The sequence below is a fragment of the Grampus griseus genome, assembly GCF_964374135.1.
Source record: "Grampus griseus genome assembly, chromosome: 17".
NCBI lineage: Eukaryota > Metazoa > Chordata > Mammalia > Artiodactyla > Delphinidae > Grampus > Grampus griseus.
Genome location: NC_139011.1, coordinates 37,222,218 through 37,240,624, shown reverse-complemented (window position 1 = coordinate 37,240,624; position 18,407 = coordinate 37,222,218). Strand labels below are relative to the sequence as shown.

At 33.4% G+C, this 18,407-nt stretch overlaps 1 protein-coding gene across 1 annotated transcript in view; it reads left to right on the top strand.

Annotated features, from left to right (window-relative positions):
* The window catches only part of VPS13B (vacuolar protein sorting 13 homolog B), an 803,413-nt gene that overhangs the window by 102,429 nt on the left and 682,577 nt on the right, over positions 1-18,407 (top strand). The window contains exons 14-16 of the mRNA XM_082674491.1: positions 2,747-2,916; positions 5,698-5,892; positions 13,696-13,820. Of these exons, the coding sequence (XP_082530617.1) occupies positions 2,747-2,916; positions 5,698-5,892; positions 13,696-13,820 (490 nt within the window). The remainder of the gene's footprint in view (positions 1-2,746; positions 2,917-5,697; positions 5,893-13,695; positions 13,821-18,407) is intronic.

The following is an 18,407-nucleotide window of genomic DNA, read 5'->3' as shown; positions in this document are numbered from 1 at the left end:
CTCTTTCATGATGTGGTCTTAGACCCAGAATTCCTTTTATCTTGTTTTTCCACCATCCTCTGAGGTATACTTTTATCTACATGGTCAATGTTGGCTCACCATTACAGTGTCTAATTGTAATCAACAGGAAGGGGGAACAAGAGAAAACAGTAGACATGTAGTTTCACTTAATGACATGGCTCTGTCATCTTATTGACCCAAACTTAGTAACATGTCCCTGCACCCAGCAGCCAGGGAGGCTGGAAAATGTATTCTCTAGACGGAGTCCATATACCTCACTTAAAATTCAGAGAGTTTTATTGCTAAAAGGAAGAAGAAAAGATTGCAATTAGCAATCTCTTCCACAGTGGAATTACGCCCCCCCCCACACACACAGTTTGTATTAAATGAATTTTTACCTGAAGCAGTTTATCATTTCAGAAATATTTATGATCTCCATAAAGCAACTGCTGCTAACTGACTTTGTACAGGCAGTTCTCTGAGTAGTTAGCAGTTCCCCCCCCTCCCTTTTTTTTTTTACTTCATTATTGAAGTATAAGATACATACTGGAAAGCACACAAAACTAAGGGTATGGTTTTGTGAATTTTGTAAACTTAACCACATCTATGTTGCTAACTGTTCAGGAAATGGAACCTTACCAGAACTCCAGTATTCTCCTTCTTGCCCTCTTTTGGTTATTACTCTGAACCCCGAGGGTAACCACCCTCCTTATTTCTAACATCCTAGATTTAGTTTGGCATATTTTAGAATTCATGTAAATGTAATCACACAGTATATACTCTTTTGCTGTGGCTTTAGCTTACATTATGTTTGTGGGATTCATTCTCATTTCTTTTTAGTATCCCATTTTGTGAATATACCATAACTTATTTATCCATTTTACTGTTGATGAGTATTTGGTTAGTTTCTAGTGTTTGGTTATTATGGTAGTGATGCTACCAACATTCTAGTACATACCTTTCAATTAACCTATATACTAATTTCTGTTGGGAATTTAAGGGTGGAATCACTTAGGTAAAATGATCATATATGTTCACCTTTAGTAAATATCTCCAAACTGTTTTCAATTTGGTTGAATCACTTTACACGCCTACCAGCAGTGTAGGAGAGTTTTAGTTGCCCTTGATCAGGGGGTTAGCAAATTATGACTTATTGTCTCTTTTTGTACAGCTTAACAGTTGATAATGGGTTTTGCATTTTAAATAGTTGGAAAAAATACAAAAAAGATTGATATTTTGTGACACATGAAAACTATATGAAAATTAATTTTCAGTTTTCATAGGTAAAGTTTTATTGGAACATAGTCTTGCTCATTTAGTTATGTGTTGTCTGTGACTGCTTTTGTACTACAGTTGCAGAATTGAGTAATTGGGGCAAGCTGTATGACCCACAAAGCCTAAAGTATTTTTTTTTTAAATTAATTAATTAATTTTTGGCTGTATTGGGTGTATTGGGTCTTCGTTGCTGTGCGTGGGCTTTCTCTAGTTTTGGCGAGCGGGGGCTACTCTTCATTGTGGTGCACGGGCTTCTCATTGCACTGGATTTTCTTGCGGAGCATAGGCTCTAGGCGCGCGGGCTTCAGTAGTTGTGGCTCGCGGGCTCTAGAGTGCAGGTTCAGTAGTTGTGGCCCATGGGCTTAGTTGCTCCACGGCATGTGGGATCTTCCTGGATCAGGGCTTGAACTCGTGTCCCCTGCATTGGCAGGTGGATTCTTAACCACTGTGTCAGCAGGGAAGTCCCCTAAGGTATTTTCTTTTTTAAAAAATTTTATTTATTTACTTATTTTTGGCTGTGTTGGGTCTTCGTTGCTGTGCATGAGCTTTCTCTAGTTGCAGAGAGCAGGAGGTGCTCTTTGTTGCGGTGTGTGGGCTTCTCATTGCAGTGGCTTCTCTTGTTGTGGAGCACCGGCTTCAGTAGTTGTGGCTCGTGGGCTCTAGAGCGTAGGCTCAGTTGTGGCGCACAGGCTTAGTTGCTCCTTGGCATGTGGGATCTTCCCGGACCAGGGCTCGAACCTGTGTCCCCTGCATTGGCAGGTGGATTCTTAACTGCTGCACCACCAGGGAAGTCCCTCCTAAAGTATTTTCTATATGGCTCTTTATAGAAAAAGTTTGCTGATATGTATTTGCCAACTTTTAGTATTCTTAGTCTTTTTCATTTTAGCTTTTCCAGTGGATGTGTAGTGCTACCACATCGTGACATTATTTGCAGTTATCTGATACCTAACAATGTTAACTTACTTTTGAAATAACTTTTGACCATTTGGATATATTATCTTTTGCTTGTTCAAGGCTTTTTTGCCCATTTTTCCATTGAATTATTGGTTTATTTTTGATTTTTAGGTAGTTTAAAATTTTTAATATGCTGTGCGTACAAGTCCTTTATGCATATACCTATGTCTATGTATGTGTCTGTCTATGGCAAATATTTTCTCCTAGTCTGTGGCTTGAATTTGCATTATCTCAGTGGTGTTTTTATGAAAGGAAGCTGTTATTCTTTTGATGACAGAGATTAAAAATTTCTTTTAAGTATTTAAGAAATATTTTAAAATATAAAACAAATTTTTACATAGCAAAGGCATACATTTCTAGAGTAATTTATTCTTCTTTAAGGCAACATTTTTACAACTGCTTCATTGTTGAAAAAAAGAATTTGACCTTAAAATTTGGAGAACTAATTAATTTTTTCATTAATTAAGAAAATTATTTAAAAATAAATTTTCATTGCATTTTTATTATTTCATTTTAGATATTAAGGGCGAAAGTGAAACAATGCTGAATCCTGAAGAAGTGGCATCATTGGAGGAATATATTCCTACTCGACATACAAGTATTACTCTCCTCAAATGTACTTTCACAATTTTCATGGCTGAATTCAACTTGCTGGATCATTTGCTACCTGTCATTATGGGAGAAAAGGTATATTTTGTCATTCACTACTTGTTTTCTCATACATGTATATTTATTGGTCCTGTGATATTGTAAGAGGAAGTTGATTAAGTAATAGAATATCAGAATATCTGGCTATATATAATAGTTATCCATGATGAAGTTAAAGCAATGTAACTACGATTATTAATTCTTAGAAAATAATTTATATATATTATATAAATAAATAAATAGATTAAAAAAATAACCTCAAGCTAAGGCTCTATAAATAAATGTTGAAGAGCATTTGCCTTGATGTCAGACCATGTACAAGCTATGACACCTTAGGACACTGCTTTATATCTCTAAGCCTTGTTTTCCTTTTCTGAAAAACAAAAGAAAATTATATTTTTCATGTAGGCTGACAGAGTCAGCCAGTAAAGAAGCAACAAGCCCTGATAGATTCAGATAGTTTATTACTTACATAGACAGCAAAAGCAAATCAGTAATGGTGTTGGCTTGCCTTGTCCCTTTCAGGACAACCCTGAATCTAGAGCGCCAAATGACCTGCAGGACACATGGTAGGGTACCTTGTTGACAAGGATTCAGTTCCACACTGCACCTAAGCAGTTATATAGCGTACAGCTGAGAGAGTGGATGGAAAGCCCCGTGAATGAGGGATGCTGATGAGAAAATTTCCCCATAGCAGTGTTTCTCAAGATGAGAAGTCGACTGAGAAATGGTCTTTTAGCAGTTCTGCACAAGACCGCCTATTTTCCCCTGTTCTGATAATATCATAGGGTGCTCCACCAAGGCTTAGGTCTTGTGTGGTTTAGCCTTGCCTTGTGGGCTCCATGGATTTTAAGATTGTCTGGGTGCTGGCATAGAGCAGTTTCCCCAAAGTACCTAGCTCCTAGAATGATTTTGAATATTCAGTGAGATAATGCATGTAAACCATTTTGCACATGTTAGGAACCCAGTGATTATTACTGTGTTTCTTAATGAGGACTTATTAGTTGCTTAATATTTTAGGTCTGTATACAATGTATTGCTTTCTGAGTCTGCCATATACATATAAGGTATTATCTGTTATCTTTAATTTATTATTTTGGGGGTTATATGTCTTTTAATGGTGACATGATGATGATTATGGAAGTAAAAATTGTCCTAACTTTAAATCGAACTTATGGAAGTATGGCAGAGAATTAAGATATATCAGTTTCATTTTGTGTATTTGCTCTCTATCAGCCACTCATAATTGTTCATTGTATTGCTGGGTAAAGAGATCATCTGGGGAAAATTTCAGTGGAGAAGAATTGAAATATGACAGTATATGCATGAACTTTAACTATGGTTAATAAGTTCAAGAAAGAGACAAAAAAGTGGAAGATTTCAAAAGACCTCAATCCATTAAAAAAAGAACGAAATGAAATTCTGGAGCTGAAAACTATAACACAAACTAGAAATAAAAGGATGGAAAAAGATACACCATTTAAGTGCTAATCAAAGGAAAGATAGAGTGGCTATTTTAATATCAGAAAATGTAGAGCTTAAGACAAGAGGTATTGATAGAAATAAAGAGTCATTCCATAATGATAAGTGTTAACTCAAAGAGTGAACAGTAGATAATTCTCAGATATGTTGAATGAAAGAAGGCAGACATGAGTATGTACTGTGTGATTCTGTTTAAATGAAGTCGAAGAACAGACAAAAGAATATTGGCCACCCCTGGTGGGGATTTGATATTACCTGAGAAGGGATATAGGAGACCCTTTTAGGGTGCTTGAAATGTGTGGTGGTTACATACATAACAATTTGTTGAACTCTATGTTTAAGATTTTGTGCTTTACTGTATATTATATCTCAATAATCCAAAATAAAGTCCCTTACTAAAGTAATTGCTCAATATGTGATGGTTTAAAAATTATTAATGAGTCAAAAAGGAAGAACTGTATCTTCAACTTATTTTTAGGCACAGTGTTTCTCAATAATGGTACTATTGGCTTTTTGGACTAGGGAAGTATTATGTAGTTTTACCATCTTTAGCCAATGCCTGCTAAATGCCAGTACTGTTCCCTTATTATTATGATAATGAAAGACAGATAAAACAATTAAACTGTTCTTTCCACACCTCTGGATGGAGGGTCATACTGTTCCTCATTGAGAGCTACAGGTATGGGAATAAGTTCAAGGGCTGGAAGGGGTGGCTTGCTAATTGGGTTCATACCCTGGACATGTTGAAATTTATCTCCATTTACTTGGAAGCTTAGAAAGATTCTGTAACGCTGAAAATATGAAGCCTACCTCGAGATTCTTAGGACTTTATGAGCCTTTAGCATGTTTAATATTAGTAGATATGATGTGGATTGGAAATTTTTCTGTCCTGCAAACTTTGCTTATTGTGTCTTTCAGATTGTCTTGAGTAGTGCACTTAGTCGTTTAGTCATCTAAATGTGTATAAAGGGAAAGAAGATAAAGGCTCTGAAATATCTAGGATTTTTTTGTGTGTGTGAATCATTGAGCTTAAGAAAATACCTTCAATGTACTGAGGCACGTTGTGACAATATTCTAGTTGACTGAAAAAATAAAAGCTTTAGCTAAAAGGGCATTGATAATTTCACAGTAAATAGGCATTCTTTGAAATCTGGGATATACCTAAAAATGGGTAGAAGGTGTTTCTATTTGGTTACAGTAAGAGAGTCCCATAGAAAGGCATCATTTCTAGGATGATTTGATATCACTGCATAATGTGTCACTCTGAAGCTTGTATAGAGGGCATTGCACATCAGTCACTTTCTCCTGAAATATAAAGTGAACACTGTTATTTTCTAGAACTCAAGTAATTTCATGAATACTACAAACTTCCAGTCTCTTCGGCCTTTGCCATCCATTCAGATACTGGTGGATAAAATTAATCTGGAACATTCTGTGCCGATGTATGCTGAACATTTGGTGCATGTGGTCAGCAGCCTTACTCAGCCTTCTGATAATCTGCTTCATTATTGCTACGCACATTGCTACCTTAAGGTATGAAAAGTGAATTTTCTTGTGTATTAGTATTTGGTTGGCTTCGGGAGAATTAAATAAATCTTTTTTTTCTTAGAGTTGTAATTTTACAGAATTAGTACCCTGTAAGATGAGATTTAAATAAGATATGATAGGTATATTCATTATTCAGCATAATTAATATAAAAATAAAAGTGTACCTATTTTAAAGATTTCTTCAATTATTTGGTGTTAATAGCTTGATATCTGTAAGATAATAGTAATTATAATTTTTGAAGATTGCATATATCATTGATTATAAGCAATGTAAAAGAGCACTAAGGATGTTTTAAAAGATTCATGATTTCTTTGAGGTGAATATTTGTGAGAGACAATGTTTTATAAAGCAAGTTTAATACATTTTTTTTTAGTTATTTTCCTCTTATTGAATTCATGTTAATTTCTTAATGCCAAGGAAAACTTTATTACTTAAAATCAAGTTATGTAAAGTTAATTATTGGAGACTTTGCTCAGCTCTTCCATCTCTTTTTTTTTTAATAAATATGTGATACATCCCACCGTAGGTACTTACAAATAGATAAGCTCAGATGTTGAGTAATAAGTGTTTTTGCTAAGCAAATACACATGTATAATCTAAGTAGAGATAGCATGTACCTAATTAAATTCTGTTTTATGGACTAAAGGAAGCTATGTCAAGTTGAAATCAAGAAAAGTACTAAAGTGAGAGAGTGGCATGGACATATATACACTACCAAACGTAAAATAGATAGCTAGTGGGAAGCAGCCGCATAGCACAGGGAGATCAGCTCCGTGCTTTGTGACCACCTAGAGGGGTGGGATAGGGAGGGTGGGAGGGAGGGAGATGCAAGAGGGAAGAGATATGGGGACATATGTGTATGTATAACTGATTCACTTTGTTATAAAGCAGAAAGTGGCACACCATTGTAAAGCAATTATACTCTAATAAAGATGTTAAAAAAAAATAAGTACTAAAAATGCACTAAATTTTATGTAAAGTACTGAAAATTAGAGAACTCCAAAAATAAACTCCTGGCTTTATTGTTTCATGCTTTATAGTTTGATGTTTTGAAGTTCTTAAATATTTGTGTCTTTTTTTTTTTTATTTTTCCGGTACGCGGGCCTCTCACTGTCGCGGCCTCTCCTGCTGCAGAGCACAGGTTCCGGACGTGCAGGCTCAGCGGCCATGGCCCACAGGCCCAGTCGCTCCTCGGCATGCGGGATCTTCCCGGACTGGGACACGAACCCGTGTCCCCAGCATAGGCAGGCGGACTCCCAACCACTGAGCCACCAGGGAAGCCCAATATTTGTGTCTTTGTAGGGTAAAAAGAAAGCAATTTAAAGATACTAGTTTTAGATCACCTCCAGGCATGTTTAAATTTAAGGTGTTAAAATTTGATTGTTTTCAAACCATGTAGAGTGGAAAAACTCATCTTTTTCTAGATGTCCATGCAAAGCCCATTTTTAAGATGATGGAGAAGGAAATTCTACTTCCTTGATGGAGGAGTTGACAGTATTATGTTACAAAGGGGTGTGGACATAGGAAAGTATGATTCTTTGGACATAATTATTATAATGATCTGTAACAAGTGTTTTATGTCATGCGGAGAGTAGCAGAAGGTATTTTTGAAAGTTAGATACATACTTGTGCTTTTTTATTCACTCCCACGATTAATACACCAAGGTGTATGATTTTTTTTAATATTGGCACAACTTGAATATCAGGTTATATTGTTAAGAATATTTGCCTTGTTTTATCAAAGCAAGTATAATTTTAGGCAGTTCTTTCCAAGGTATTCTACTTTCGTGGGATTCATTCATTTGGTAAATACTGAGTTCTTTCCATACTGCAGACACTCAGCGTTAAAGATGAAACAGGGATGCCCTATCCTCAAGGAAAATGGTCACCTAAGCTATTGGTCACCAATATGGTTGTCATTCATACTGACATAAAAGTTATTGGAATAGTTGTTTACCACTACTATTTGTTAATATGTTAAATGCTCACTTGAATTTCCAGGGAAATGTAAGAGTTACAGTGTAGTCTAGATAAAGTTTTGGTAAGTTTGATTACAGCTGTAATGGATAAGTTAAATGTCCCAGGAAGTCAGGTGTTGGGCATAGTATAATATATGTAGAAAAACTTTTCATTGGTATTAAGAATATTGAATACGCTCGGGGCTTCCCTGGTGGCGCAGTGGTTGAGAGTCCGCCTGCCGATGCAGGGGACACGGGTTCGTGCCCGGGTCCGGGAAGATCCCACCTGCTGCAGAGTGGCTGGGCCTATGAGTCATGGCCGCTGAGCCTGTGCGTCCGGAGCCTGTGCTCTGCAACGGGAGAGGCCACAACGGTGAGAGGCCCGCGTACAGCAAAAAAAAGAAAAAAAAAGAATATTGAATACTCTAAAAAATAAAGTCTTTAGTCTTGACCACTTGATTACATTAAAAAAAATTTCATTGCATTTCTGGTGCTTCTTCAGTGGCCTAGTACATTTTAAAAAAACTTTCAGAACTTGGTAGAGCGTTTTAGTTTTGTGACTGTTTGGAACTGACGAAAAATACCGATTTGTTTTAAGGTTTATAGCAGTTCATGTTACTTGGCATGATTACTGTAACCTTTGAGGAAGTTTTCAAAGTTTAATTTTCATTATTACAGTGTTGAAATATTACAGTGGAGGATTTAGATGTCTATTTCATGTGTCTTTGGCATTTTAGACTCAAGTAATTTTCAATTAAATACTCAAATAAATGCTTAAGTTTTAATTTTGTGTATGTAAATGTGACTGTATTGACTATTTGACAAAATAGTATATAGTTCCCACTTCATGTAATGAAGTTTATTAATTGAGAGTTGGCATGGAAGAAAATATGCAGGTGAAACTTTCATATGTCTTACCAAGTCCTCTGTATTTAAATGCTAAACCCATTTTTGAATAAGTGTGGCATCAAGTAGCTAAGACATTGAAAGGCACCTAAAGTTTGAAACATATATAAAAAATAAGTTAGTGAAAGCATTATGTAAACTATAGAAAAATATATAAATTTAAGGCCTTTTACTCATAAGGATCAGCTATGGCAGATGCTTCAGAGAGATCAGGAAGGTTATAGTAGAATCAAAACCCTTTGAATTTTTTGGATTTGGGAGTTTTTGACCTCCAGTAAATAGTTTTCCCTGGGGGTTTCAAGGAATTGTGCTTTCACACATGGCTGGTGGATATATAATTGGTATCATTTTGGAGAGTGCTTTTGCAGAATCTAATAAATTTGAAAACACATCTACCTTACACCCATCCATTCCAATTTTCAATATATATACTATAGCAGGGGCCAGCAGACTTTTCTCTGACGGTTCAGATAGTAAGTGTTTTAGGCTTTGTGGGCCAAGAGGGAAAATTTAGGATATTGTGTAGGTACTTAAATAATAGAACAAATTTCCATGAATCTTGAGTTGACAGAATTCAAAATGTAAGATAGGACTCTTTTTTTGTAATACAGTTTTACTAATGAGAAGAAGGAATTCTTTTTCTTGGGATAACATTTCACCTAATTGGGGTTTCAACTTAGTATTCCCTGTCATCAGTTCAGTTATAAATGTACATGTGTAAAAGTTATTCTTAGGTTGTAGGTAGTACAAAAACAGACAGTGGTTAGAATTTGACCTGTATACTGTAGTTTGTTGACCCTTGTCCCAGAGAAATTTTTGCATATGCAGATATGTACAGCTAGAGGTCTATAAATACCCACATGGATAGCTCTCTGAGGCATAATTTTTGGTGGGAATGTCAGGAAGCATAATGGTATATATAGTATGATGCCATTTATGTAAATTAAGAAAACAAAATAGTGCTAAAGATTGTTCACAGATATAAAAGGGTTTATAAAGGTATAACAAAAGGGTGGGATACGTTCTGAACTCCTGAAAGTAGATTTGGGCGATCTAGGCATCTAGGCTTGGTGGGGGTGCCAATGAGACTAGCGTGAGGGTCATGGATCAGGTAAACTTTAGTTATGTTGTAAGGTTTTAAATTTTTAAATAATTTTATTGAAATAATTTACATACCATAAATTCACCTTTTTTAAATAATAGAAATTAGTGATTTTTAATATTTTCACAGAGTTAAAGCAACCATCACCACTATCTAATTCCAGAACATTGTCATCACCCCAAAAAGAAACCATTAGTATTTACTCTCCATTGACTCCTCCTACCCCCTGTAAACACTAATCTCTTTCTGTCTCTATGTATTTGCCTATTCTGGATATTTCATATAAATGGAATCATACAGCATATGGTTTTTTGTGGCTGGCTCCTTTTGCTTAGCATAATGTTTTTCAAGGTTCATCTATTCTGTAACATGTATCAGTACTTTATTACCTTTTTATGACTGAATAATGCATTGTTTAGATATATACTATATTTTGTTTATCCATTTATCTGGTTGGTGGACATTTGTGTTGATTCCAGTTCTTGGTTATTAAGAATAATATAGCTATGAACATTTCTGTATAGGTTTTTGTATAAACACAGGTTTCATTTCCCTTGGGTATATACCTAGGTGTGGAGCTGCCTGTTCTATGGTAACTGTATCTTTAACATTTTTAGGAACTGCCAAACTTTTTTTTCCAAAGGGATTCTTGCATCGTTTTACTGTCCCACTAGTAGTGAATTAGGGTTCTTATTTCTCCACATCCTCACTGACACTTGTTACTACTGTCTTTTTGATTTTAATCATCTTGGTGGTTGTGAAGAGGTATCTCCTTATGGTTTTGATATATGTTTCCCTAGTGACTAATGATGTTGAGCATTTTTTTTTCATCTGCTTCTTGGCCATTTGTATATCTTCTTTGGAGAATATCTATTCAAATCTTTTGCCCATTTTAAAATGAAGTTATTTTGTCTTTTTATTGTTGAGTTGTAAGCGTTCCTTGTGGATTCTGAAGGATTTTATTTCATTAAAAGTATAGGTGACAACATGACATTCATTTAAAAAATTCTGAGTGATGAAAAAAATTACTTATGTATTGTTTCCTCACTTAAATTGTTGGTGGAAAAAAATTAGGAGAAAATACTTAATTTCTCTCCATAAGAAAAGAATATAAGTATCAGTTTCAGTCCAGTGTTTCTTTTTGTTTCAATGGATACATGAATAGAAACTAGATTTAGAGGGTTTAAGGAATGAGTAGGCAAAGAAAAAAAAGGTGGCATTTTCCAGCCTACTTTTTCAAGATTTTTGCTGATGACAGATGAGAAATGGAATTTTACTGATGGTTGGAGGGGAGAGGTAGTGATGAGAAAGATTGTTTTTTCTTTAAGAGTAAGTGGTGAATCAGCCATATTTTTTTGGAGAGGGGAAGCAGGGAATAGAGAGAGGAAGCAAGGCAGAGTGAAATTGTGAGCTAATAGATGAGCTAAATCAGATGAAACATCATATTGCTGTTCCAGCAATAGGTAATTATGAAGAAGTCCTTTATCCTTTTTAGACTTTATTTTTCCCATATGTAAAATGAGGTGATTTAGTTAAATTGTTTTCTTATTGGATTCTTTAAAAGGTGGCACTGCATATTTAACTTTCCATTTAATGTCATGTGTAAGTCATCTTAGTCAAGTTGGCATTTCCTTCAGCTAAAACTTATATTAGTAGTTGCGCTTACTGCTTCATACATTCTTGATGCCTCAAACTGTTGGTTTGCAGTGTTGTTAATAAGTATTTTTATTCTATTTCTGAATATATGAACAATCCTGGTGAAAACAACCTCAATTCATACTGTGCTGGTTTTCCTTTTTCTAGATAAAGTATTTGTAATCTTGGTCAAGGGTTGTTGACAAGTTATTCGGTTATATAGGTATTGTAAATCTGTGTGTCTTACTGCTGTGATTTAAAAGAGAGAGTTGAAATTGGTTATTTTGAAATAATTATTTTTGATGGTTATTTTGAAATAATTATTTTTGATTCACTGTAATTTATACTTGCTTGAATGTTCTCTGGAGTCATCTCTGGACAACATGTACATTTAGTAAAAACTTAAAAAAATTACAGAATAATATGCAGGACCTTCCCCAAAGTCCCTTGCAGTTCTGCAGACAACCAGCAGGGGATCTCCTCAACACCCAGTTTCCATCTGAGTACATTAATGATAGTGTCTGTGATTATACTGTTGGGACATTTATAGAGTATTAGAAGGTGACTCGAGAGAGTTCTTAGTTGAACACAGATAATCTAGTTTGATAAAGTATTACCCTGATTCATATTCTAGAAATATTTGGAGGTTGGGCATCGTTTGAATAATCATGCTTTGTATTAAGTGGTATTAATAATTGCAAATTTCAGAAACTTTTAAATATTGGCCCTTTCAGAGGAAATATGAAATGCTGAAATTGTACAGTGCCCAGTTCTTTGCATATAGTGTTGCTTAGAGCAAGTCTTCAAAGAATATAAATGTGGCATAACTTAATTTTTAAGGCTGATCAATTAAGTATTAGAAACATGCTTTTTTCTTTTTCTTCTCAGTTCTTTATTTCTTGCATCTTGGTTAATAGTGGGATTTATAGTAATCAATAGGTATATCACTTTCATTTTTCTTGATAGTAATTAAGTAGGTAGGCCCTTTGAAATGCAGTTTTTCTTTGAAAGTACAAAATTCTAACTAATGTTCATTTTCCAAAATGTTAACTTCGTTCACTGAAAACCGACTTTACAGGAAAAGATTTGACATTGTCAGTTTGATGAATGGTAGGAGCAGAATAGCTTTTTGAAACTGTTTGGAAGCAGTTTAATATTACTTTCTAAGAAATTGATCATTAGTTTATGTTCATTAAATGAAAGTATTTTGTATTGGAAATTAGTTACTGAGGTATATTTTAAACATGTTTCGCTGTAGAATTTAGCAGCTAATATTAATCCTAGAGATAAGAAAGTTAGTGCTTTATAAACCCAAGGAATAAAAAATAATAATGAAACAAATGTTGGGGTTAAACGGCTTTTGCATGTTGTTGGAAAACAGTAACTCTTTGTTTTGTATCTCTGTGTGTCAGTGTTTCCTGTTTGAGACATTTACTTTATTGAAAATAATGGAAGAAGAAATATATTCAGTTCTCTGCAACGTTTCGTGTAAAATGTGATGTTACATTGATTCTTCCTATTAAGGCAAATGTAGTTTTCAGGAATTTCAGGGAATGCTTATAAAATTTTTGAGTGTGACATGCTAGTTTTAAGAATAAACTTATAAAGAGTAATTTATGCCATGTACCAAATTACCTGAGGTGAAAAACCTCAGCCCTACCATTATTTTCACAAAAGAAAGGGAAAAGATGTAACATTATTTAGGATATGTTTGGATATCCTTTTTGTGTGTGCATACTGTAAGTTGAAGGCAAAATACTTTCTAAGATTGTTTTTGTTGTAGTTAATATTCTTTTAGGAATAAAATGATATAATAATGATTTATTAACAATATCTGTGATGTGCACAATGTAGTCAGTTTAACAGAGAATATGTGCATTGTAGCAGACAATAAAATGCTAAATGAGAGTTATGTATAGAAATAAAATGTGAAACCTAAAATTGGTCAAAAGAAGAGTAATCTTGCAGGGATATGAAAGAAATATTGTGTATTTAAATTTCTTAATTCTGACTTAGTTAATGTCAGATTTAATAGAAGAAAATGTTGATGTTTGGGAAGTGGAAAAAGACATCAGAACATATTTAGTGTGCAGCTGTTGTAGAGCAAATTGAAACTGACGTATTTCATCCTGTGCTTACTAAAACTTTGTCTCTGTGAACATTTGGATCTTTTCTTTTTGTTGCAGATATTTGGTTTCCAGGCAGGACTGACCTCTTTGGATTGTAGGGGATCTTACTGCATACCTGTACCGATTATTCCCTCTTTCAGCACTGCTCTTTATGGTAAACTTCTGAAACTGTCCACATGCTGGTAAGTATTGTGTTAAAGTATGGTTTATGGTAATTTTCACTTATTATCTTAGGAGGGGAAAAAACCCAATCGTATCTGTCTTATGCCAGTGTGTTAGTTTTATATAAAACCTTAGAAAAATATGTGAAGTTAATACTTCATGTATCTTTTTTTTACTGAGATGTTAAAAATCTCTTTTAAATATCTGAAATCTATTAGGTTATAGTATTTGTGGTGGTGATAACTGTTGTTGGGGTAATAACTATCAATCCATATCGCAGCTATAGTAAAATGTTGCTTTTTCACATTGTATAGGAACTCCAGGGCAAGTACTTTATTTTTTTTTTTCTTTTTCTTTTTTGAGAGGTTACAAAGATTTTTTAATAAGTTGCAAATAATATCAAGGCCAAAGTATTTTTCAACTAAGTAACAATTTCATGTGTATTCCTAACCACTGAGTAAAGTATATCCATGACATAGATTTAGTATATTTGACATGTCTGTTTACAGTCACTCTGCATTTGGGCAGAAACTGATTTTAGCCCTTACTTTCATTTAGTATTGGATTCCTTTATTTGGAGGTCATTCTTCCTGAATTAAAAGAGATTTATAAAAAGAGAGTCAATAGTTACTAATCATACCTTTTTCTTTTAGTTGAAAGCAGTGTTTTTAATATTAAAGAAATAATTGTTTAAGTGTATGAAATAAGATTTAAATAAATGAAATTATATTCTAGTGAAATATTTCTGTATTTTAAAATTTGGATCATTTCAATTATTGGGAATACATCTTTGCTTTTTCCTCCTAATTAGTATTAAGCTTATTTTTGTAGGATGTATTTTCATTAGTTATTTATGAAAAGCAACATAACTTTCAGAAAATAGATTTGACTTCTTTAAAGTACTTCATTTGTTAAAAATATAGTTCCTTTAATAATATATAACTTTTAAAATGAAATTTGTGAAGTAAATGCTAACATTTTCAAAGAAATTTGCCTCTTGATTCAGAAAATTAAAAAAATATAGAACTTGAAGTTAATTCAGTCTTGGAACCAGTTCTTCTATAAAGTGAAATCACTGTTAAATTACTTTATTCTTAATTTCTCTTGATAAGTTTAATTTTGTCCTTAGTCATCCATAGTCCTCATATGGCACTTATGCTGTGTAGAGATTCACTTTTCAACTTTTTATTATTGTTTACATGTTGCATTTGAGCGAAGTATTATATTCTGATCTATTACAAAATACCATGACTTACCAGTTGATAAGTCAATATCAACTTTAATAGATATTTGTATCTGTTGATTTATTTATCACTCATGACCCTAAAAATTTATTAGATACAATGCAGTTCACCGTGGGAAACAGTTAAGTTCTTTTTAAAAATAAAACAGCCAAAATTTCCAAAGTGAATTATAGCCTTTTTATGAAAAAAGTTGAATATTTAAATAGGTAAGACTTATGTCAAGGATGTGTAAGGCTTACTCTAAATATTGCCAAATTTGGTTTAAAATATATCTGCTGACATCTAAATGAAAATATTCCAATTAAATACTAAAAGCATGAGATCACAGAATGCTAATATTTATTTGGATGTGATTTTCTTTTTTTGTAGTTAAGACCACTTCTACATTATTTCAGTGGTATTTTTGCTATGCTTTACAGAAGTATGTTGTTTTGAAATAGTTTCTTTAAATTGTTTTCCTTAGCAAATACAAAGTAAACTATAATTATTCTTAGCAGCTCTAAATTGAAAGTAATCAGTACAAAACTCAATAAATTGAGATGTATCTTAGTTAAATGAAATGAATAAAATACCAGATAAAATACATCATATAATACTTGAATTAAATAGAAATCATATGAGAACTGAGAATTCTATTTAACTGTTGCAGTGAGTGAGGATTATGTCAGCTCTGTCCCCATTCATGGTCTCTCCCTTCCTCAAATTATACAAGCTGTTTCATTTGGACTTTTAAAATTCACATTTCAGAGTTTCTTAAAGCACATTTATGAAGCTGTGTTTATATTTCATGCTGTAATGAGAAGAGCATATTTACTACAGGCCACAGCATTTGAAACAAAGGCATTTTATAGCACATTGAAAATGTTTTAGTTGGTACGTTTGAGTTAGTAATGAAAATCTAGATTTTACTTAAATCAGCAAAATAGTGTATAATTTTTGTTTTAAAATATTTCTAAATTGAGATATTAATTATATGTGAAGCTGCAAACAAATAATATTTAATTTAATCAGGTTTGGTAATTTTTAAAATGTGTGGCTTAAGTAACATTTAAAAAAAGTTATTTCTCTCCCATTTAAATGTTCATGTTAATATATTTTAACCTGAATGAGCAAGCTATTACAAAACTCCAGTTTCTTAGATTTTATTTTTTTCAAAATATTTTGGTTACATTGTATCTTTCATTCTATATTACATAGTTTTCAAACATAAAAAAATAAACTTTTCAAAAAAATTTTTTTCATTTTTTTATATCAGGTTAACTTTAGCTGTTTTAGTTCTTTCGAACAGGACTGAAATGTGTAGGGTGTGGTGAGAAAAGCAGTGACAAATAATAATTAATGACATAAATCTTGAGCAATTAATTTAAATTTTAACTTGACTCTTTTTTTGGTATGAGATGTTTAAAAAAGGGCAGTAAATGGTTGGTTAAAGGACAATAAAGTATGATAGCATTGTTTTTGCTAGCAGAATTAAGCATTGGTCTACTGTCCATAGTTATATTATAAATTGCTACAGTGATAATGCTTTTAGGCTTTTAGATATATTCTTGGCCTTAACATTTTTTTCAAAACAGAGAAATGATAAACATTTCAGCTCTTTCAAAATTTCTGATTTAAATATTAATATCTTATAGAAAAGTATGTATATTATGATGTTTCATAACTGAACTGAATGCTTGGTAACCAGCTGCAAGATCAAGAAACAGAATATTATCAGCATCCCAAAAGCCTCTCTCTTTCATCCTCCTCTAGTGTTAATCATTATCCTGGTATCTAATAGCATATATTCTTAGATTTAATATAAATGGAATCATACAACATATATTCCTTTTTTGACTGGTTCTGTCACTTAAAATAATTTGTCAGATTCGTCTATACTGTGTAATGTAGTTTTTAGATAGTTTGCCTTTGTCACTATACAATGTTATATTGCATGAACATTGACGATTTACACATTCTTGATCTGCAGTTTTAATTTAAAAATAGGTGCCTGAAGTTTGTGTCAATTTCTTTTTTTATTCCTTTGCCATTTTTTCTTTCCCTTAAGATGCTTCAGTTGTATTAGGGGATATTAGATGTCATTAAATATTTTTCATTTTTCTGTGTCTTGATGGGCACTTTGCTAAGTGTTGGGATTGGGGAAAGAATAAAGTAGAATGCAGTGAGGGTAAAAGATATCCCCTCACCAGGAAGACTTACAGTCTAGTAGGGGAGGACACAGACACAGATGAAAACAGTTGTCATTAAATTGCAAAATTGAGGCTTAAGCAGAATGTTTTTCTTGTTAGTTTAAAAAAATTAGAGAATATCTCTAGGACCTCAGGAATGGCTTCAGAGAAGTGGCATTGGAATTGGGCTTTAATGGCTGAATCAGTTAGATACCCAGGTATTCAGAGGCTGGTTAGGGTGTAGAGGCTTCTAGGTGACAATATTGTCTGGACAAAGTCAGGGTTAGTCCATTTAGATCTGTGAAGGGATACAGTGGGGGAGGAATTTGGAAGACTACTTTGGGCCTGGACTTGTACACAAATAAGGATGTCTACACTTTTTAATATGAACACTTAAAAATAGTTAAACCAGTTAATCAGATATTCATTAGTCGCATTACTTTCTGATCAGGCTGTTAAACTACGACCATAATATAGTTTCAAGTTCACTTTCTCCTATAATTGAGGGTTCAAAAATGTGATCTTATTTATAAATAAATTTTGGAAGTTCAGAGAAAAATTACTTTGGCTTAGAAAGTCATGGAGAAAATGGAGAAGGTAACTTTCAAGCAGGTTATTAAAGAATGGGTAGGATTTGAAAGACAATACTGTACTTTTTTATACAGTGTTAGGCACTTAGTTTAACAAAATTTTCATAACAACCCTGTGAGGTTAGGTGATATTCCCTCTTATAAAACTAAAAAAACTCAGAGAGGTTACATAACTTGTCCAAAGTCACATAGTGGCTGGACAAGGATTCTCATGGAGGGTTATTTGATTCCAAAGTCCTTGATCCCTTCCTTACCCGAAAGGAGTGAAGATATAAATTATCTTTTGTTAATCATCTTTGAAAAACTCAATATACTTTCTTGCCTTATAGTAAAGATGAATTTCCATGTGTAGAGAGGCTAGTTATGATAGTACGGCTAGTAAGTCTGAATTCTCCTAGTAGCAATTAATAGTATATAGATATTACTATGCTGCTAATCTCGTAGAATTGAAGTTTATTAGAGTTAGGTGGAATCTTAGGTATTATCTCAATTTCTGAGACTTTATGACATAGCTTTGATTTATGGTCATCTATCCAAGGCTTGAACATTTTATTCAAAGGGAGTTAGCTACTTTCTGAGGCAGCCAGATTCATTGTTGGGCAGCT